Genomic DNA, 23,852 nt, shown 5'->3' on the forward strand with positions numbered 1-23,852 from the left:
TTTAGACATGTTCTGATTCTGTGTAAACGGTTTCATGAGTCTCTGTTACCTGTTCCTGCCTGCTTCCACTAAAGCTCTTTGTTTGGGCTTGTCTGCTGCTAAAGTCCAAAACACATTGGATCATGTAACACAACATGTAGCTTGCTTCTTTTACGAGTTCACTTTCATTTAGTTGTTGCTTCTGTAATAAATACGTCTACTGTCAGACTCTAAGAGCCTCTGTGCTGCTTCCTTTCCCCTCCAGAGACCTGGGTTGGAACAAAGGTTTAGTGGACTGAAAGATCAGACAGGGAGTCCAGAAAACAGCTTCTGACTTCTGCCGAAGTTTGACTAATAAAGTTTAAAATCTTATACATCTGAGTCAGACGTTTTCACACTTACTTACTCTGACAACAGAAATAAAAAACTGAAATTGATGCATTTTAAATGTAAAAGTAATTTTATTTGACAATAATAAAAATAAAATCAAAATACAAAATATGAGAATATCAAACACATCTGACATGCTGAGTGTTGGCTGAGATTATTAAAGACCAAAACCACACTTTAAAAAAATATATAAATCAGAATATTTACACAACATTTTTCTTTTAATTAAGTTAAATAATCAGGATGTTTCTCTCAAGTTGTCATTTTATTTACCCCTACTTCATTGGGATGGTTCCATACATGTTACAGTAGTTTATCTATAAGACCCAAACCATATGCATATCTACATAGAGTACAAATAGAGTTATATAGTTATACAGTGAGTATATGAACTGAATGTTTGAGTATATAAACCTATAATACAGAAATAATTTTAATTACACACACACAAACATATACTTCACCATAAAGATTTTCAATTCCACTGGCGACAAACTCAACATTTTGTCAACTCTTAATGAAGAAATTTAAAACATTTTTCTTTTGTTGCTTGTTGCTTCATGACTATTTCATGTTATAGTTATACTCAAGATTTCTAAAGTACGTTTTTTAGGGGCTTTAATATAAAGGTGTGTTGTAGGAAGCTTATCATTTCAGGTGTTGTTTAACTGGAGATGTGAATAGTTCACGTCACAGCATTTACTGCTTACCGTCCCATTTGAAATAACTCTCTGTGTGCAGGATGGGTTTATAAATCAGAAGTTTATGCTCGTTGACATAGAGTGCGTAGAGATGTTGTGAGGAGCTGTAAGGAAAAAGCCACTGTTACTGAGCTGCCTTTAATAACCAGAGGATGATGCAGCCTGTCCAGAGGCTGGTCGTTCAGATGAACTCTGCAGATCCACCAAAAGGTGTTCAGGATTTCCAGCCTCTGAAACAGGTTTAGCATCTGATGTTTTATCTAGAACCAAGAGACATGCTCCATCTGTCACAATCAATGAGCTGACTCAACAACTTGAATGTGACATTTGCAACCAGCAGCGTCCAACCCCAAGAGCTTTTTATATCTGCTTCTATACATATGTTTTTGTCTTTGTGAAGCACTTTGGTGCAAACTTGTTTGCTTTTAGGGTGCTATATGAATGAAATAAAATTAAACTTAAACTTCCCCTTTCAGTTTTTATTTCATTTTATTGGTCATTTATATTTCGCCAATTCTCTCTATTTGAGGAAAGTTTAGTGAAGTTGTTTTGATCTCCCACCGAATCCACAATCCATGCAAGAAAATTCAATCTGCTATTGCTGTCACACAAATACCTCATTATTTCTAGTACTACATGTTATTTAGTACTCCCAACTACAGTAATTCCAGGTCATGTCAAACAGTCATTGTTTTCGGTCTTTCTGTTAGCGGATTAATCCCTGAGTGAGAAAATAATTTACTAATTTATAATCTCCATGTCTTTACTCAAGTCTGTTTTGCAGTAACCCATCCTGGTAACAGCATGTCAGACCAGATACAATAGAATAAAAACAAGTTCTACTCACATTGTGGAGGGAGTTTGGCTGAAACAAGAAGAGAAGACAAATCATTTCAGTTGTCGCAGTTGGAAATTAAAGCTATAGTGCGTAGTTTCTGCCAACCCCCCCATGAGGAATTCTAAGTAATGACAACAACACTGTTGGCGCATCCACATGATACAAGCCTTCTGTGATCGCACATGAAAAAAGTTACGCACTAAAGCTATAACATAAATGATAATGAACATTTGTCACCGTTTCCCACTGAATCTGATCCTCTCTATTAATAATTCTCCTACTCAAGTTAAATAAGTATATTTTACCCTTCTACTCTTCACCTATTACATTTATCATCATCATCATCATCATCATCATCATGCTACAGTCTCTGTTGGTTGCTTTACAATAGCTTGTTTTAACTTTTTAACTTAAAATAAAAAATAGAAAATCTTTTAGTTTTTTTGTATCTCACTTTTCTTATTTTTGTAAAAATTGAATCCAGTGGCAGCGGCGATGTAGACAGCAAGAACAACAAGAACAGCCACTCCAGCAGCGATGAGAATGAACATGTTAGAGTTGCCTGTTGAACAAAAAACAACAATGTTTACAACCATTTAGACAAAGAAGTATTGAACAGATCTATCTATTTATTAACACCTGTACACACATTACTTATGAACCAATTACATGTTGGTTTGTCCTGCAACAGGTGGAGTGCATGGTTTAAAAACTAAAACTAAAAAATGATGACTAAAAAAACTTATTCCATAATAAACCAAAAGACAAAAGCTAATCCAACAAAAACACACTTTTGTTTAGAGCCTCACTTTGGTGAGCGACATATATTTGTACCTGTTGGCCGAACCATCATGATAGTGCTGACTCTTGCAGAAACAGAGTAAAACATGGAGGAAGCTGTTGGTTAGCTGTTAACTGCTCTGTGAAATGGTAGAGTTTGCATCAGTCGTAAGACAGCAGTCAACTGTACAAATGTGTCTCTGAAATAAAGGCTGAGGGAGCTAGCCCGCTAACTGGTAGTTCAGTTTTTTTTGTGTGTATGTGGTAGTATGGCCACAGATATCAAACAGTAGTCTTACACACAGCATCAGAAAGGTGACAAATCAATAAATCATGAACTTCAGGACAACTGAAGTAAACTAAACACATCTTTCAGTCACTTCCTATTCCAGTCTTACCTTCTCGACAGCAGGCCGCTACCTCATCCAGTTTGGTGACGATGTGAGAGAGAGAGAGAGACAGAGAGAAAGACAGAGAGAGAGAGAGAGAGAGAGAGAGAGAGAGAGAGAGACAGAGAGAAGAGAAAGGTCAAACGTGAAAGGAAAGAAAAGAACGGAAAAATAAAAATATACAATGGGGAATTGGTAACAGAAGGTGTGAAAATTCTTCCAAGTAAAATAAATAAGTAAATAAACATCAACCAACAAGACTAAGGGCCCTATCTTGCACTCAGCGCAATTGCCTTTGTACGCCGACGCATGTATCATTCCTATTTTGCACCCGACGCACAGCGGACTTTTCCCTCCACAGACGCACGTCGGTAAATTAGGGAATGTATTTGTTCTGATGTAAGAGGAGGGAGTTGCAGCCATATTTGATTCAAGCCTGTTAATTAACCCTAAACCCAAACTGAATTATAACTCTTTTGAAAGTCTTGTTCTTAATCTTCAACATCCAACACGGAAATCAGAACAGCGAATTATATTTGTTGTTGCCGAGCTCCAGGTCCGTATTCTGAAGTTTTATCTGAATTCTCAGAGTTTTTATCATGTGTAGTCCTTAAATCAGACAAAGTACTTATTGTAGGTGATTTTAATATCCATGTGGACGTTGACAGCAATAGCCTTACTACTGCTTTCAACACATTACTGGATTCAATCGGTTTCAGTCAGACTGTGCACAAGGCGACGCACTGTTTTAACCACACCCTCGACCTTGTGCTGGCATATGGAAAATTGAAGTATTGAAATTGAGGACTTAAGAATATTTCCGCAGAATTTGGTATTATCAGATCATTTTTTAATTACTTTTGAATTCTTGCTACCTGACCATACTAAACTAGATAATGGCTTCTACACTAGATGCCTATCTGACAGTGCTATAGCTAAATTTAAGGAAGATATAACAAAAGCATTTGACTCTATGTCGGTGCCTTAGAATAACAGAGGACCTCTATGTTAACCCCTCAGTCCCTCGGGTTGATGCATTTGTGGACGGTGCTGCGCGACTGCCCTACGGACGCCTGCTCTGTCGCTCCTCTCAAAAGAAGACGATGAAGCGAAGGAAAAAGCTCCTTGGTATAACGAACAAACTCCGGGATTGAAACAAGTATCGCGAAACCTCGAGGGTAAGTGGCGCTCCACCAAAGTGGAAGAATCCCGTCTGGATTGGCAAGAAAGTCTCAAAACCTATAGGAAGGCCCTAAGAAAGGCCAGATCAGACTATTACTCTTCACTAATAGAAGAAAATAAGAACAACCCAAGGTTTCTTTTCAGCACTGTAGCCAGGCTGACAGACAGTCATAGCTCTACTGAGCCATCTATTCCTCTAGCTCTGAGTAGTGATGACTTCATGAGCTTCTTCAATGATAAAATTATAACAATTAGAGATAAAATTAATCACCTTTTGCCCTCAACTTCTAACAGTTAATCTTTAAATACAGGACCGCTAGAACGAACGACTAATCCGGACATATACTTAAACTGCTTTTATCCTATAGACCTTCAACAATTAATGTTAAAGATATCCTCAGCTAAGCCATCTACCTGTCTCTTGGACCCCATCCCAACGAGGCTACTCAAAGAAGCGTTACCCGTGGTAAACACTTCACTACTAGATATGATCAATATTTCCTTATTAACAGGTTATGTACCGCAGTCATTTAAAATAGCTGTGATAAAACCTCTTCTGAAAAAACCGACCCTGGATCCTGAGGTCTTAGCAAACTATAGACCTATATCTAACCTTCCCTTTCTATCCAAGATCCTTGAGAAGGTGGTTGCTAATCAGTTATGTGATTTTCTACATAGCAACAGTTTATTTGATGATTTTCAATCAGGATTTAGAAAGAATCATAGCACAGAGACGGCACTGGTGAAAATTACTAACGACCTTCTAACAGCTGCAGACAAAGGACTTGTCTCCATTCTTGTTTTACTAGATCTTAGTGCTGCTTTTGACACTATTGATCATACAATCCTGTTACAGAGATTAGAACACTTAGTCGGAATTAAAGGAACTGCACTAAAATGGTTTAAGTCTTATTTCTCGTGCGCGATCCCAATTTGTTAACATTAACGATAAACCCTCCAAGCACGCCAAAGTCAGCCATGGCGTTCCTCCGCAAGCTCAGTGCTTGGACCAATTCTATTTTCCTTATATATGCGTCTTCTAGGACATATTATTAGGAAACACTCAATTAATTATCACTGCTACGCAGACGATACCCAATTAGATCTGTCAATTAAGCCAGATGAAAGTGGTCAGTTAGCAAGACTTCAAACGTGTGTTGAGGATATAAAATCCTGGATGACCCACAACTTCCTGATGTTAAACTCAGACAAAACGGAAGTTATTGTGATAGGACCAATGCACTGCCGAACTTGTAAGATATAGCTACTCTGGATGGTATTGCCCGGCCTCCAGCACTGCGAAAATTGGGGGCAGAAATTTGTGAGTTATTTTTGATCAGGATATATCCTTCAACGCCCATTTAAAACAAACCTCAAGAATAGCCTTTTTCCATCTTCGTAACATTGCCAAAATCAGGAATATCCTGTCTCAGAATGATGCTGAAAAACTAGTCCATGCATTCGTTACTTCTAGACTAGATTACTGCAATTCCTTATTATCAGGTTGTCCAAATAAGTCCCTTAAGGCTCTCCAGCTGATCCAGAATGCTGCAGCACGTGTTCTGACAAGAACTAAGAGAAGAGATCATATTACTCCTGTATTAGCTTCTCTGCATTGGCTTCCTGTGAAGTCTAGGATCGAATTTAAAATCCTCCTCCTGACTTACAAAGTTCTAAATGGTCAAGCACCATCACACCTAGAAGAGCTCTTAGTACCTTATCGTCCGCGCTGGGGGCGGCGCTCCCGGAATGCGGGGCTACTCGTGGTTCCTAGAGTCTCTGGAAGTAGACTGGGGGCCAGGGCCTTCAGCTATCAGGCACCGCTTCTGTGGAACCAGCTTCCAGTCTGGGTTCGAGGGGAGACACCGTCGCCACATTCAAGAGTAAACTGAAAACCCTCCTCTTTGACAAAGCTTATAGTTAGGGAGTGAGGAGTTGCAGCGTCCACCTAACCCGGCCCACCTGCTTCTCCTCGTAAGTTAGTTATGCTATTACAATTCTAGACTGCAGGGGTTGCTGTTTCCTTCCTATGACACACTGAGCTGCTCTCTCTTCTCTACTTGTTACTTCTGTATGCATCCTGTCCCAGAATTGCTTGTTACTAATCTAGCTCTGGGGAGTTTACTCCCGGAGTCCTTATATTTCTTCTTCGCAGAGCTATGCTCTGTGATTCTCTACAAATCCGTCCGCATCCTGCTGCATCCTGCTGCATCCTGCTGCATCCTGCTGCATCCACCCATGCTCTGCAGCGCCCGCGTTTCATTCATAACGCCCTGCTGTGATGTTCCTATGCACAGAGTAGTCTGGATCCGGTATAGGGGACTGCACTACTCAGTATGACACGATGTGCCCTGCTATGACATGAACTTCCACGATAACCTTCGACGTCACTGTGACCTTTAATGTGACTATTACGCCACTGTTCATCACACCCCCAACCGGCCCGTCAGACACCGCCTACCAAGAGTCTGGGTCTGGCGAGGTTTCTTCCTAAAAGGGAGTTTTTCCTTGCCACTGTCGCGATAGCCACTGCTAATGCTTGCTCTTGATGGAATTACTGTAATTGTTGGGGTTTTGGAAAGTGTCTCGAGATAACTTTTGTTATGATTTGATACTATAAATAAAATTGAATTGAATTGAATTGAATTGAATGTACAGCGACGCTTTGAGCTAATTTTAGCAGCATGTTGATGTTTGGCAGGTTATAATCTCAGTTCTGCATGTTAGCATTCTAATATTTCCTCATTAGTGCTAAACCTAAAGTACAGCTGAGGCTGAGAGAATGTCATTAGTTTTGCAGGTATTTGATCATAAATCAAATGTCTGGATAAACAGAAGGATTTCACCTGATGATGGCGTTAGCTGAAAAGTCAGAGGTTCAAAGTTTTTACAATTGATTCTCTGGGGACCATGAATATATGTTCAGTATTTTACAGCCATCCAGTCAGTCTGTAACAAGCTGAAGGACAAACAGACCAACTGACAGACCACCTGTTAATGCAGTTAAACTTACTCACCGTATGCTAACTGTGCACTGGCTATCATTGGCTATTGATAGAAAGTGATGTCAGAGCACTCTAACTTGTCAGTCTCTACTGATTGAGGAGGGCTAGATCAAATCTTACCACCACAGAAAACAGCCAAAAAGAAGGTGATGTCAGACTGATTGGAGTGATAATAAAATGGCAGTTCAGTCTGAGCAGACTGTATGAACATTGTTGTGTTCATGAAACTACATCAGGAAATGTGATTCTACCTTTTCTCAGCAGAAACCTCTTGCTGTAGTCCAAATACATCTTCAGCCATTCAGGACAAATCTGAGTGAGGAGAATCTTAATATGTTTTATTGTAGATTTGTCAGCATCCCATCTTTGTTTGATGATGACAGCCTGTGGTTTCAGAGCGATCCATGTCGATGTATTCAGGTCGAATGCTAGCAAGTCTTCTCCATCATAACCATACTGATCAAAACCACTGACCTCTCCAGTCTCAATGTCCCACTCACAGCCATTCATCCTCTGGAGAATGTGGACACCTGAGAGACATACTGTAATTATTAATAATGCATAATAATAATAATAATAATAATAATAAAAATATTATTAATAATAGACAGTGTCACTGCCTCATCGTTATTGCACAACTTTTACTTCTTGGATTACAACAACAGGACAAAGGGGGTCAGCTGCAGTTTTTAGAGTCAGTTAGTTGCTCTCCACCGATTGCAAAACTCCAGTGCATGATGGGAAACAGCCAGGTTTCCCCTGATCTAAAAGCTCATTGTCTCAGATGTTTGACCACAAACATCATGTGTTATAAAAACTCTTAATTTCATGGCAAGGCAAGGAAGCTTTATTTATATAGCACATTTCAGCAACAGGGCAATTCAAAGTGCTTTACATAAAACATTAAAGAGCAGTTAGAAGACAATTAAAAACAATTTAAAAACATTAATAAACAAATTAAAAACATTAAAAGACAAGAATAAAATTGATAGTGCAGTATAAGAATAAAAGTTACAGTGCAGTATAAGAAATTAAAGTTCATAAAATCGATTATTTAAAGAAAAGCAACATCAAAAAGATAGGTCTTTAGCTTAGATTTAAAAGAACTGAGAGTTGGAGCGGACCTACAGGTTTCTGGGAGTTTTTTCCAAAGATGTGGAGCATAAAAACTGAACGCTGCTTCCCCCTGTTTAGTTCTGACTCTGGGGACAAGAAGTAGACCTGTCCCAGACGACCCGAGAGGTCTGGATGGGTCATAATGAAGTAGCAGATCAGAAATGTATTTTGGCCCTAAACCGTTTAGTGATTTATAAACCAGTAAAATTATTTTGAAATCAATTCTTTGAGGCACTGGAAGCCAGTGTAGAGACTTCAGAACTGGAGTGATGTGATCCACTTTCTTGGTCTTAGTGAGGACTCGAGCAGCAGCGTTCTGAATCAGCTGCAGCTGTCTGATTGATTTTTTAGGGAGACCTGTAAAGACACAGTTACAGTAGTCAAGTCTACTGAAGATAAAAGGATGGACAAGTTTTTCCAGATCCTGCTGAGACATAAGTCCTTTAACCCTTGATATATTTTTAAGGTGATAATATGCTGATTTTTTAATTATGTTAATGTGGCTTTTAAAATTCAGGTCTGAGTCCATGACTACACTAAGATTTCTGGCTTTGTCTGTTGTTTTTAACATTGTCGTTTGAAGCTGAGCGCTGACTTTCAATCGTTCCTCTTTTGCTCCAAAAACAACCACCTCCGTTTTTTCTTCATTTAATTTAAGAAAGTTCTGGCACATCCAATCATTGATCTGTTGAATGCACATATTTAATTGTTGTATTGGGCTATAGTTCCCTGGCGATAAGGTTATGTAAATTTGTGTGTCATCCGCATAACTATGGTAACTTATTTTGTTGTTTTCCATAATCTGAGCCAGTGGAAGCATGTAGATGTTGAACAGAAGAGGCCCCAGAACTGAGCCTTGGGGAACTCCGCACGCCATATTTGTATGCTCACATGTATAATTACCTATAGACACAAAGTAGTCCCTATTCTTTAAATAGGATTCAAACCACTTTAGTACTGAGCCAGAAAGACCAACCCAGTTTTCCAATCGTTCAAGCAATATGTCATGGTCTATCGTATCAAATGCAGCACTGAGATCAAGTAAGACTGAGATTTTGCCACTATCTGTGTTTGAGTGGATGTCATTAAAGACTTTAACAAGAGCCGTCTCGGTGCTGTGGTGTGGTCGAAAACCTGACTGGAAGGCATCAAAACTGTTGTTTAGCGATAAGAAAAGGTTGAGTTGTTGAAAAAACACTTTTTCTATTTTACTTAAAAATGGAAGGTTTGATATCTGCCTATAGTTGCTCATTAGTGACGTGTCTAGATTGTTCTTTTTTAGGAGTGGCTTGATGACTGCAGTTTTCAGGGCCTGTGGAAAGATACCTGAGAGCAGAGACGTGTTTACAATCTGTAGAAGATCAGAAGCCAAACAATGAAAACACCCGTTGAAAACACCCGTTGGTAGAATATCAAGGCAACAGGAGGAGGTTTTCAGATGTTGTATAATGTCCTCCAGGTTTTTAAGGTTGATCGTATGAAATTGTGTCATGTTGGAATTTGTTTTGCGTGCACACTGTGACAACACATATCCTGTACTTGATATGGAAGCACTGACTGTTTGTCTAATTTTCTGAATTTTGTCTGTGAAGAAGGAGGCAAAGTCATTGCAAGCCTTGGTAGACAACAGTTCACATGCTACTGGTACTGGAGGGTTTGTTAATCTATCAACAGTAGCAAACAAAGCACGTGAATTATTATCGTTTCTGGCGATAATGTCAGAGAAAAAGGACCGCCTTGCATTTCTTAGTTCCAGATTATAAATGCGAAGCCTCTCTTTATGGTCCAGGTACCGTTCGTTCATTTGTTTTTGCTGTCACATATGAAATCGAAAAAACGAGAAAACAACTCCTTTTTCCGTTTTTCCGTTTCTTTTAGAAAAACGAAAAATCGAAATTATGACTTGATTTTTGGTTTTCCCGTTCTTGCATGGAAATCAGAAAAACCACTTGATATTCGGATTTTCCCCTGTGGGTGGTGCTAAATCTGATTGGCAGGATATGCATTTATTGTTTTTCAAATTAAGAGTTTACTCACACTTTATTTGTTAGCCTGTAAAATTAATAGTCTATATGCATGCTTTTTGTCACCCAATTATTTGGCTTAACTGACTGAAAATATCTATTGAAATAGCCTAAATGTAAACATGTTCACGCAGTGACAGACAAAAGGCACAATCTATTTTTTGTGTGGTAGATAGATAGATATGATAGATAGATAGATAGATAGATACTTTATTGATCCCCAAGGGGAAAAATTCAAGGTTCCAGTAGCTTAGAGACACACACAACATACACATACATCACTAACAGGATCATAAAAAAGCAACTCCACATGAATAGCATGGACAATGAAATAAAAAATACTAAATAAATTAAAAAATCCACATGAATGTACTAAAGGGGATGTATAAGCATGAGACGCTTGCAGTGACAGGGCAGGGACTGACCCTGTGATTCAGTATGAGAGTGTGTGTCATGGTGGTAGTGCAAATAGGTCCAATAGTGCAAGGATAAAGTCTAAAGACCAGCATTAAATATGGACAATATAAGAGATCAAAAGTCAATATTAGAGGTTTGAAGTAATAGGGTTACAGCCATTGTTCATGTATGTTAGACCTCAGTCCAGGCTGGCGGGAGGAGGGAGGGAGGGATTGTGCATATATGGGCTAATATAGCCAGTAAACAGTGTAAACAGTAAACAGTGGGCCAGTGGACAGTCAGTACATAACTGTTATTGTAGGAGGTAGTGGAAGTGGTGCAGAGGGAGGAGAGGCAGACAGACTATGCAGAGAAGTCTCTCTCTCCTCTTCTCTTTAGTGAAGCATTGTAGAGTTGTCTGGCCCTGGGGACAAATTACTTTAATGCGTTAGCATACAGCTACATAATAGTTATAATAGAGTATGCTAACGTTAGATTGTAGTGGAACGAAGCAGCACTTTCCGAGGTCAAAAATCGCAGATAAAGGGTTCTGAACCAAACACTACCCAATCGGAATTGGGGAGAATTTAACAACACTACCAGCTAAGATGACATGTTTACTGTAGCATGTAGCTACTATAGTGGTATACAGCAGTGGTGATTGGAAGAGCTGTCATTCCGTCTTCGAAAGGACACTTATGTACGTTTACACTTCATCGCATTAATAATATACAGTCTATGGTTAATAGTCTTGATTGTTTGTATGACTATTGTATAAGAAAGATTTAATAAAAAAATAAAGTTGTGATGTTTGCTCGCTGTTGGTCGTCAAGTGTTTCAACACATGCGTGGTAAAGTCAAAGTCAAAGTCAAGTTTATTTCATCCATAAAAATGGAAATCACAGTGCTCACACCCGCCTAATACAATACAATAAATACAATATAATACAATACAATACAAAATTTATAAAAATTTACGTTTAACGTGCTTGTTGTGCTGTCTGATAGCCTGAGGTATAAAAGAGAGAGCATACCGCTTAGTGCGTGTCACGGGAGGCCTTAGCCTACCACTACGTTCTATAACCCTACCAGTCAGATTATCATGAAGAGGGTGACCCGGTTCCCTCATTATTTTCTGTGTCATTTTTGCCAGACGGTCTTCATATACTTGATCCACTGTATTTAACTCTCCTACCATTTTTCCAGCCCTTTTAGTCACTATCAATCCTGTCCTTCTCGGTTATTCCAGCATTCCCCCCCCAACCCACCACACAGTAGCTCCAAACACTACATATAACTGACATAAAAAACATTCTCACCACATCTGTATTCACCTTAAAGGACTGCAACTTCAAATTGTACAAATTGCACAGGGACTGAGCCCTGTTCCACGCAAGCCCAACACAGTCCAACGTTTTCCTGAATGCAGATACTTTATCATGTACCAAAAAGACATAGATCATTTTATTATTTTTAATATTTTGTAAATATTTCCCTGCTTTTTTCACGCCTACTACACTAACCTTTTCTCAGAGTCTCTCTCTTTTTCCAAAGTGACAGATAAAATCTCTTACTTTTGACCTAAACAGGTTTTACTTTATGTGAATGTATACATTTTTAAATGGTTTCTTAACAAATGTCCTTGGTAACTTTGGCCCAAAGTAATCTGTGATAAACAGTATTATGTTTCATCAGATTATTTATTATCGTCAAATTAATCCAGCAATTATGTTTTTTAGTTCTCGATCGAATTTAAGATGTATAAGCTCAGATCAATGAGGCATGTGGGCCATAAATAACAAATAGACAAAACAATTGTATTATTCATAAGAATTTAAGTTAATAAAAACATCTAAAACAAAGAATAAATGTATTATTTAAATTGGTATATGAGTATTAATGGAACGGTCATTTTTTCAGTCATGACAGACTGAGAAAGTAATTTGTCCCCAGGGCCAGACAACTCTACAATGCTTCACTAAAGAGAAGAGGAGAGAGAGACTTCTCTGCATAGTCTGTCTGCCTCTCCTCCCTCTGCACCACTTCCACTACCTCCTATAATAACAGTAATGTACTGACTGTCCACAGGTCCACTGTTTACTGTTTACACTGTTTACTGGCTATATTAGCCCATATATGCACAATCCCTCCCTCCCTCCTCCCGCCAGCCTGGACTGAGGTCTAACATAACTTAATACATGAACAATGGCTGTAACCCTATTACTTCAAACCTCTAATATTGACTTTTGATCTCTTATATTGTCCATATTTAATGCTGGTCTCTAGACTTTATCCTTGCACTATTGGACCTATTTGCACTACCACCATGACACACACTCTCATACTGAATCACAGGGTCAGTCCCTGCCCTGTCACTGCAAGCTTTCATGCTTATACATCCCTTAGTACAGTCATGTGGATTTTTCATTTTAATTTATTTAGTATTATTATTTTTTTATTTATTTAGTATTTTTTATTTCATTGTCCATGCTATTCATGTGGAGTTGCTTTTTATGATCCTGTTTGTGATGTATGTGTATGTTGTGTGTGATGTCTTTAAGCTACTGGAACCTTGAATTTCCCCCTTGGGGATCAATAAAGCAGTATCTATCTATCTATCTATCTATCTATCTATCTATCTATCTATCTATCTATCTATCTATCTATCTATCTATCTATATTTTGACTGGGAACAAAAATTGGTTAACATGACTTTGAACACAACAGGATTAACCGATGAGATGGGTCTTCCCCTCTCCTACAAAAATAGATTGTGCCTTTTGTCTGTCAATGCGTGAACATGTTTACATTTAGGCTATTTCAATAGATTTTTTCAGTCAGATAAGCCAAATAATTGGGTGACAAAACATGTATGTAGACTATTAATTTTACATATAGACTATTAATTTTACAGGCTAACAAATACAGTGTGGGTAAACTCTTAATTTGAAAAACAATGAGTGCATATCCTGCCAATCAGATTTAGCACCCCCCAAAGGGGAAAAGCGCAATATAGTTTTTCTGATTAAAGTCAATATCGTTTTTCGTTTTTCTAAAAAACGGAAAAAGTTTTATTTTTTGTTTTCTTTTGCAAATATGTAGACACAAAAAGGACGGGCGGTCAAGTAGGAAAAAAAAAAAAAACTGGTGGAAAAGTATAATCCGTTTTTCGTTTTAAACCAAAAACGAAAAAACAAAAAAGGGTCGATATTTCGTTTTTCGTTTAAATCCAAAAACAAAAACGGAAATATGAGCTCCGTTTTCCCGTTTTTCAATGTCCATGCAATTTGAAAATTAAGTAGAAAATTGCTCGTTTTTCAACTGTTGCTTTTTTGTTATTTATCTTTCCGTTTCAACCCAAGAGCGAGAATACGGGCTCATTTTTATAATGTGCATAATCATTGAAAATCTGATGGAAGACAGGTCTCGTTTATAATGTTATTTTGGTCTTACGTCTTAAAATCAAAGTTGACTAAAAAAATCCGCTCTGGACAGGAAGTAACATTAACGTGTCAAAAAAAAAATATAAGAGCTTTAATAACTGCCAGAAGAACAATGTACTTTAGCTTTTGCCTGTAGCTTGTCAGATTAAGCTACAGTTAATTATTTAGGGTTATATAAAGTATTTAATTGAGCAACATTCATTAATATAAGCCACAAAGGGAGTAAGAATGGATATTGTTTTAAAATAGAAATAGGATTATAATATTTTTTGCCAGAAGAATGAGGCACTTTATGAAGACATTGTTTGCCTGTAGCTTGTCAGATTAGGCTAAAGTTAGCTATTTAGGGTGATATAAAGTATTTAATTATTAAATAATAATTTTTAAATCACATGAAATATGCATTCATATATTATTAGCCTATGTGTGGCAGTTATTGACTAGTTACTCTAATCGTACACCAGCCAGTAAAAAGGCATCTAACACTTGTGTTGTCTTCGGGTTAAATTTGTCGTGTTTTCAAAGTTTCTTATAAGAAATTTGGGTTTCTTTCAACCAAATTAACCAAAAATAACATGCATTGTTCCCTTCCAATGCTCTTTGCAAGTAAATTAATATTCACAACTTTCATAACATTTTGGGTGTTTTATTCAAATTTATAGTAGTTATGGTCTTCCCGGGTGAATTTTGACCTGGTAGTGCAATAAGGCACTATTGAGCTTTACAGAAGATATATTTACAAGATACAAGACACAGACAGACACACACACACACACACACACACACACACACACACATACACACAATTGTTGGGTCTTTGTAAATTATAGAGTGTGGTCTAGACCTACTCTATCTGTAAAGTGTCCTGAGATAACTCTTGTTATGATTTGATACTATAAATAAAAGTGAATTGAATATACCAGTCTGTTATAATAATATAATCCAAAACAACTAATAGTATATCCTCATCTTACTTAGAAATTAGGTATAATTCATGTAAATGAGGTCTGTTGACCATGAATGCAAAAAATAAGTGTAAAACTAATGAGTGGAATGAAGTTGGATAAAAGGGGTAACCCAGAATTGAGTGATAAATTACTTCATGCTTTATGAAATGGTCAATTTAGTTATGCCAATAACATTTATAATGACCCAATTTATAAGACAACACAAGGGCTAAACCACCTGACCACTTAAATGAAAAGGCTTCTTTTTGCAACTCTGCAGAATATTCATGTGACATGGTTGACCAACTTAACTGCCAATACAGTTTTTTACAATCACTTTGGCACTAATTTCAGAACCTTGACGTCACTCTAGACACAAAACTCAAAACCAATGATAATTTTTCAAAACTCTAACACTTGTTTCAATTGCTTGCATACAATACACATAAACCAAAGATCATTTGTTCATTTAACAAAGATCATCTGTTCAATATGACACAACTTAACATCAAAGTACTACTATTTCAAAAAGCAATTCACACATTACAGTTCAGATGATTGTCTATTCATTCCATTACAATCATCTAACTATCAATTGATACAACTACTCAAAATGATAAGTAACTGTTTAATTATCATTACAGTTTTTTACAATCACTTTGCTACTAATTTCAGAACCTGGATGTCATTTTTCAAAACTCTAGACACAAAACTCAAAACGGTCATCACTTGTAACACAGGCTGTCCAATGTTCAAAACATTGCATTGTGCATTCATATATTTAAAGAAATCTTGCACTTGCACAATCACTGGTTCAAAAAATAATATATTGTGAAATACCATTGAAACATTACTTTAGATCACCCACACACAAAGCTACCCATAGTTTCACTGGGTCATCGTTAGTATAATCATTAAATATTGTAGTACAAAATAGGTTATATGTTTCATTATGGTACTACAAGTAAAAGTACTGCAGTAGTAGAGAGAATACTACAGACCAATGTGGTACAAGTATGTATATATATATATATATATATATATATATATATATATATGTACACACACACACATACAGTACTTTATATATAAAGTATATATAAATTATATATCTCAATCATCAGTAACAAGTTGGCGGAATTGGACCAGCAATTCCAAGGGCCTGCATCCATACAGTGCAATACTGTCAATACAGTCAATAGTCTTAAAGGTGGTACATGGGAGCATAGCAACAGTGTCTGATAAACAGTAGTATATTACAGTAAAGAAGGATGATGAAAATTTACATCCATAAATAATGTAGTCTAATTGGTTCATGCTCCACGCTAAGTGGTGACAATAAATCTTGTTATTTAGAAACTTTCATGATCTAAACATGGAATATTGTTTGTCTGTTTCCATACAACTATGCATTAAGAGTAATGCAACAGTTACTTATCATTTTGTGTAGTTGTATGAATTGATAGTTAGATGATTGTAAGGAAATTAATAGATAATCATCTGAACTGTAATGTGTGAATTGCTTTTTGAAATACTTTGATGTTAAGTTTTGTCATAATGAACAGGTGATCTTTGTTAAATGAACAAATGATCTCAGCTTTATGTGTGTTGTATCCAAGCAATTGAAAAAGTGTTAGTGTTTGAAAAATGTGCATTTTGATCATTGGTTGTGAGTTTTGTGTCTAGAGTTTTTGAAAAATTACGTCAAGGTTCTGAAATTAGTGCCAAAGTGATTGTAAAAAGCTGTGATGATTGTACAAACGATGACCCAGTGAAACTATGAGTAGCTTGTGTGTGGGTGATCTAAAGTAACGTTTCAACAGTATTTCACAATCAATTAGTTTTTGAACAGATGATTGTGCAAGTGCAATATTTCTTTAAATATATGAATGCACAATGCAATGTTTTGAACATTGGACAGTCTGTGTTACAAGTGATGACCATTTTAGAGTTTTGAAAAATGACATCATGGTTCTGAAATTAGTGATTGTGAAAAACTCTGTAATTTGAGTGTGATGAAGAACTCCTGCAGATACAACTGGGCCACCTGCAAACTTCTCAACATATTAGTGAGGAAGCTGCCATGTTGCTTCTCTCATCCTGGTCTCCTCAGGCCCTGCAGACTGGACCACACTTGTTGTTTACTTCTAGAATATTACAGTAGGCCACTTTGCTGATTCAGATTTGCCACTTGAGTCCACAGCACCATACAATATATGATAAACATGCACCAGCCTTTGTGAAAGTGTATGTTCTGAGAGAGAGAGAGAGAGAGAGAGAGAGAGAGAGATCTCGGTTGTAACATTAAACATTTGCATGATTCTGTGCCATCTGCTTCTGCTCCAACAATACAATGGCAGTAAATATTTATATTGCTTACGAGGAGATGTCAGTTATCTTGATCAGAAAAATAATGCATTGCAAAGTCAGGACTGGTACCAATTATTTAATTTACAACACACAAAAGCACATAAGCAAACAGCAGCACATCGTTTTTGTTATTTAGTTTACTTTGAGTTTTATGTTATTACGGTGTTATGTTCTAAGTCTTATAATGTGCTTTATGTTCACTTGTTTATTTCTATTACATTACATTAAATGACATGTCATTTAGCTGGTGCTTTATCCAAAGCGACTTACAATTAAGTAAAAGGGAGAGGGAAATCGAGCACCTGGAGAAAACCCCATGCAGACACGGGAAGAACATGTAAACTCCAAGCAGAAAGGCCCCGGGCCACCAGGGTTCCAACCCAGTAACTTCTTGCTGTGAGGCCACAGTGCTTACCATTGACCATTCCTTATTGTAATTCAACCACACAATACCTATCATGAATTATATTTTATTATCCAATATTGGCCAACTACTGTTTCAAGGGCTTAGTATGAGCAGTGAACATCTAACGAGCTGGGTGATCCAGACACAGGCCCAGCAGTGAGGAGGTCTACCGTGCTCACCATGAACTCTGGTCCAGTCTGCAGGGCTTGAGGGGACCAGACCAGAATGAGAGAGTCTCCAGTACACTTTAAATTGTTTATTTAAAAAATGTTTTTCATCACATTGACATTTTCACTGGTAACTAATGTGGTCAACCATGTCACATACAATATTCTGCAGAGCAATTTATAAAAGCCCTTATATTTTTTGCCTTTTTTTTACTGGCTGATGTAAGATTAGAGTAAAACTAGTCAATAACGCCACACAATGCTAGGGGAATGCAGATTTTATTTAAAATGTGATTTAAAAATTATAATCCTATTTCTATTTTAAAACAATATCCATTCTTACTTAATTTGGTTGAAAGAAACCCAAATTTCTTATAAGAAACTTTGAAAACACGACAAATTTAACCCGAAGACAACACAAGTGTTAGATGCCTTTTTACTGGCTGGTGTACGATTAGAGTAACTAGTCAATAACTGCCACACATAGGCTAATAATATATGAATGCATATTTCATGTGATTTAAAAATTATTATTTAATAATTAAATACTTTATATCACCCTAAATAGCTAACTTTAGCCTAATCTGACAAGCTACAGGCAAACAATGTCTTCATAAAGTGCCTCATTCTTCTGGCAAAAAATATTATAATCCTATTTCTATTTTAAAACAATATCCATTCTTACTCCCTTTGTGGCTTATATTAATGAATGTTGCTCAATTAAATACTTTATATAACCCTAAATAATTAACTGTAGCTTAATCTGACAAGCTACAGGCAAAAGCTAAAGTACATTGTTCTTCTGGCAGTTATTAAAGCTCTTATACTTTTATTTTGACACTTTAATGTTACTTCCTGTCCAGAGCGGATTTGTTTTAGTCAACTTTGATCTTAAGACGTAAGACCAAAATAACATTATAAACGAGACCTGTGTTCCATCAGATTTTCAATGATTATGCACATTATAAAAATGAGCCCGTATTCTCGCTCTTGGGTTGAAACGGAAAGATGAATAACAAAAAAGCAACAGTTGAAAAACGAGCAATTTTCCACTTAATTTTCAAATTGCATGGACATTGAAAAAACGGGAAAACGGAGCTCATATTTCCGTTTTTTGGATTTAAACGAAAAACGGATTATACTTTAGGGCCCTGACCATGTTAGAGCCCTCAGTCTCATTATCTGACAGGTCAATGAAGGAAATAAAGGATGTCTTGTATTACTGCTTTTCTCTTCCTGTGTATGTGAAGATATTTTGACTTTGTATTGACGTTTTGAATTTCATTATCTCAATGTGGAAATGAGTTTGGGTCACTTTAATATACAATTAAGATGTAGAACAGTTTAGCAGTAAATAGTGAAATATTACCTCCAGTTTGGTTGAAGCTGTGCTTCATGTCATTCATCCAGTCTTTGAAGGAGTTAGGCTGATCCTCAAAACACTCAGTGTACATTCTCCAATGCTGAGGATTTTCTTCTAAAAGTCTTTTCATCCAGTCCTGTTTTGGTTCTACTATCTTTTTGTTGCTGTCGCAGTAACCCACCAGAAGTTCATCCATCACTGCAGCAACCGTAAACTCTGACAAGTTTGAGACTCCAGAAGATCCAGTGAAGAAATACTTGAGTTAGTGTTTCACTGCAGGACATACAAGGTTTATAGATTCAGTATAAATATATATCATTATTTTATCATAAATATGATGGCAGTATGATTCAGTTAATCTAAAACATGATAGTCTCGAGTTGAAGTTAAAGTGAAACTAAACTCCAGCTGTGTTCCAGAGCTACGCAGAAACTAAACACAGAGCTGAGTTCAAAGTGAAGTAAAGATTTAAAACGTCATCTTACCTGGAGATGAGACGTGACAGAAGAGAAGCAACAACAGGAACTTTTTCATCTTGTTTTGATAAAGACGTGTCTGAGGACCGAGCTGGTTCTGTTCTTTATTCTGGGTTTTTTCTCCGAGGAGGGAGGGTCTCTGGTCTGATGAGAGGTGGGCGGGTGTTAAACCTCACTGGGGCTCCAGAAAATGTTCCGGTCGGTTTGACAGTTCTGAAAGTTTTGCAGTTAAACTTTGTGATCGGCACATCACTGGGATAAGAAGAGAGGAGAATAACTGAGACACGCGGTATAGAAATCAGACTTTAACATTATTGGTTACTTAAGTTTCCGAATTCACACATAATAGTAATGGGAGGGGATTTTAATGTAATTCTGAATCCTCTGGTCGACAGATGGCCACATGCACTAATAGCCTACTAGGAACACTTACTTGAAGCTGTTTTTAGAAAGCTTTGATTTAATGGATGTATGAGGGTAAAGTTCCCAGCCTACAGTCATGTTCACTTGTGATAATATAAACGTCACTGGGGCTCCAGAAAGTCTGAGAACGTTTGCCCCTGATACCAAATAATAATGAAGGAAATAATAGGCTAATTTAATAAGTAGACACAGTGACACTGGGCCTAAACTACACCAATACGGTAGGGAGACCGGGTATGGTTGTAACACTTTTTTCTTCAGCAACCAAAACTCAGGTAGACAAAATTAACAAAAAATAAGGCTAGTCAAGTGATATGCCACAACAACAGTTTTATTTTAAATGAATGGCTGCAACAATGAAATATGTGTGAATATAAGGAGTGTATGTGCATGCACACGTGTGCGTTTGTGTGTGCATGTCTGTACCTGCACATTCATATGGGTGTTTGTGTGTGTAAGTGTGTGTTTATTTGTGTGTATGTGTGTGTGAGTGAGAGAGAGCAAATTAACATAAACATACTTACCCCCATTCCACAGAACAAACAAATGAAATGCAGTCTTTATCAGTCACAATGGTGACAAGAACAAACTATTTAAATGCATATTTAAGCAACAATGGTGACAATAACAAACAAATTAAATGCATTTTTAAGTCACAATGGTGACAAGAAAAACAATTAAGTGCATTGCTAATCAGAGTCAAAATGGTGACAAATGAAATTGGTTAGGCCTGGAGTGCATGCCTGTGGACCCAAAAGCTACATAAAACACACTTGACCCACACTTAATGGTTGTAACACTTTCATACCACGTGTTACAACCTACCCCACCACTGTCACCCATTGTTTAGCTAGCTGTATTAGCATGGTGCTTTGAAATTAGCAGGAGGTTGATACACCATTCTTTACTAGAAACTACAGTTTGACATGATATAACTCATACAACATTATCTACAACGGTAGAAGTACTAAACAAAATATTATCTTTTTTTTTCTTCTTACTTTCTTTCCTCAGAATTAGATTTTCTGCTGTAGCTTCAGGAGAGATAGCTACACAGACTAGAAAACCTCCATGTGGGATCATAAAGGAAGCCTGAGGAAACTGAAGCTGTCACATGACTTCTATCTTATCCCTGATTCATGGAATTGGTAGTGTTACAACTGACCCTGTGTTACAACTGACCCTGTGTTACAACTGTCCCCGGTCTCCCCATTGATATGACGTGTCAGCAAAAACATTTTACATGTAGGCTTTTTGGACAATGAATTAATCATTTGAATTAAATAGGCTAAATGTAACATATTGCACAACGTCTATATTTAATACAACACTTCTGAACAAAAGAAGACTATTTAGTTAGATCAGAGAGAGGTGTGGTAGAGCTTTGGCTTCAGTCTTCATCAGGGCTGCTCTAAGTCTGGACAGTCACCAGATGGCACTGTGCTGCTGAGTTTGAAGCCCCAAAGCTTCTCTGCTATTCTGCTTTTTCTGTTCTGATGCAGAATAAATAAAGCACTGTAGGCTAGAAGCTCTCTTTGCTGAAGAAAAGGTTCAGTCAGTAACCACTAATTAGCTGCACGTGTGTATCTCAACACTGACATTAGCTCTACTTGCTTGATTGTTAAGAGAAAAATAAAGCCTTAACCATCTATTTTCTTTAAGACCTTTTTTAAAAAAAGGCCTGACTTATACAGTAGGCCTATAAACCATTCATAATATATCATTCTAAAAACACCTTTTATGTGAACAAGAGAGCAAGTAGACAATGTGCAGAAAGCATTATAAACGTTCATGTCTGGAACAGGCCGACTGCTTGGACTGTGGTATTGTTGCTGGGCGTTTTCTTTTAACTAGGCTAGATACTAGATTTAGTGTCTTCTTCTTCGTCAACAATATTGCATGTTGATATCTCCAGTCAGCGTTTAATGTCGGGGCTGTCGGTCATCATTATCGTTAGGGATTTAAGACTTCAGCAGAGGTAAGAATATCCCAACAGGCTCAGTGGTTTAGTGGCTTAATGTTAAAGAGCAACATTTAAAAAAATCAGACAGGCAGGCACGTGAACAATGTTACTATTAATTAATGTTGTGGGTAATAAGTGCTCTAACAAGCTTGGATTACCTCTACCCTTGTGTATGTCACAGCATTTGCACAGCTGATTTTGTCCTTCCTGTATAGTTCGTGTCTTTACATAAAAACTAAATTTCTATATAATAATAAAAAGAATTAAGCAGCAGTGCAAACAAATCATGTTTTAGTAACAGTTATGTTTATATAAAGCTACCATCGTGTATCTTTGTCACTTTTTTTTTTTTTTTACAGCTGTAATGTGACATTTGATTTGCTTTTAGTTTCAGGCAGCTTGTTTAACTAAAGGTGTTAATACTTCACATCACAACATCTACAGTGTGCAGGGTGGTGTGTTAGCCAATCATGTTTCTGGATTCAGTTTCGCGCGTTGTTGACAGGAGCTGCAAGGTCAGAAACACACTTAGTTGGTCTTCTTATCCTGCACTGACCTTAGCTCTCTAAAAATGTCACTTAGCCTACACAATTATCATTAAAAAGCCTTTTTAATCTACAGCTAGGTTCAGATCAGTTCTTACTGTACCAGGTTGAGGGCGATTGGGTGAAATGAAAATAAAATATTTCACTTGTCAAAGTTACTTTTGTTCTCATCCTCGCGTTATTTAACATTTATGCACACTGCTGAAGATCTGCTATAAACATATATCAATTGTAGGCCTACTCTGAGCACAATAACAATAAAGATCCGTCTAAAATAAAAAGTTACTTAAGTTTTACAGTCTGGACAAGAGCATCAGCTCCCTTTGAGTCTCTCACCTTTCTTCTTTAGTGTGATCTGCTCATCGCAGCTTAATCAGTTGCACGTTTGCCGAGCCAGGATGAGAAGGAGAAACTGTTACGAGGCAGACAGAACAGACCCAAATGGGGGAGATAAACACAGGAGACACAGAGAGAGGCAGGGCCAACAGAGAAACTGACAGTTGAAAAATAGGAACTAGAAAAGCCAACCATCACAGAAACTATGTCAAGCCAGGTGTAGATAGTTGGGATAAGTGCACGTTCACAGCTTTCTTAATGTGCTAAATGTGCTGGTTTTACTGTAAAGTGTATTTTGAGCTGCGCCTACCATAGTAAAAGGAGTCTCCAGGATCTGGACCTTGGTATGGAAAAATTAAGAAGGAAACACTGAGGAAACTGGATCTAGAGATACAGAAACTAGAAAACGAAGTAAGTGACTTCAATCCACACTGTAGCATATCTGTAAAACAATGTATTAATCAGGTTTGTGTTTTCTCTCCCAAGCTCCAAGCTGACAAGTGACAGCACCAAAATAAAAAGATTAAGAAGCATTGTGGCGTTCCTGTGTGATGAATGTACACAACACTAGGGCTGTGCTCGATTGAAGAAATTCTTAGTCGAACTAACACTC

The 23,852-nt window shown here is 37.2% G+C and overlaps 1 protein-coding gene across 2 annotated transcripts in view; it reads right to left on the reverse strand.

The window, feature by feature from the left end:
• Positions 1–482: 482 nt before the first annotated feature.
• LOC120571323 (major histocompatibility complex class I-related gene protein-like) overlaps positions 483–23,852 on the reverse strand; it is a 34,722-nt gene continuing 11,352 nt past the window's right edge. The window contains exons 3-7 of one of the 2 annotated variants that reach the window (XM_039820208.1): positions 7,516–7,794; positions 3,087–3,104; positions 2,363–2,470; positions 1,918–1,935; positions 483–1,300 (exon numbers count right to left, since the gene is read on the reverse strand). In XM_039820208.1, the coding sequence (XP_039676142.1) occupies positions 1,299–1,300; positions 1,918–1,935; positions 2,363–2,470; positions 3,087–3,104; positions 7,516–7,794 (425 nt within the window). In that variant the 3' untranslated portion in view covers positions 483–1,298. The remainder of the gene's footprint in view (positions 1,301–1,917; positions 1,936–2,362; positions 2,471–3,086; positions 3,105–7,515; positions 7,795–23,852) is intronic. The other variant, XM_039820207.1, reaches the window with a different exon arrangement.

This window comes from Perca fluviatilis, chromosome 13 (genome assembly GCF_010015445.1).
Source record: "Perca fluviatilis chromosome 13, GENO_Pfluv_1.0, whole genome shotgun sequence".
Lineage (NCBI taxonomy): Eukaryota > Metazoa > Chordata > Actinopteri > Perciformes > Percidae > Perca > Perca fluviatilis.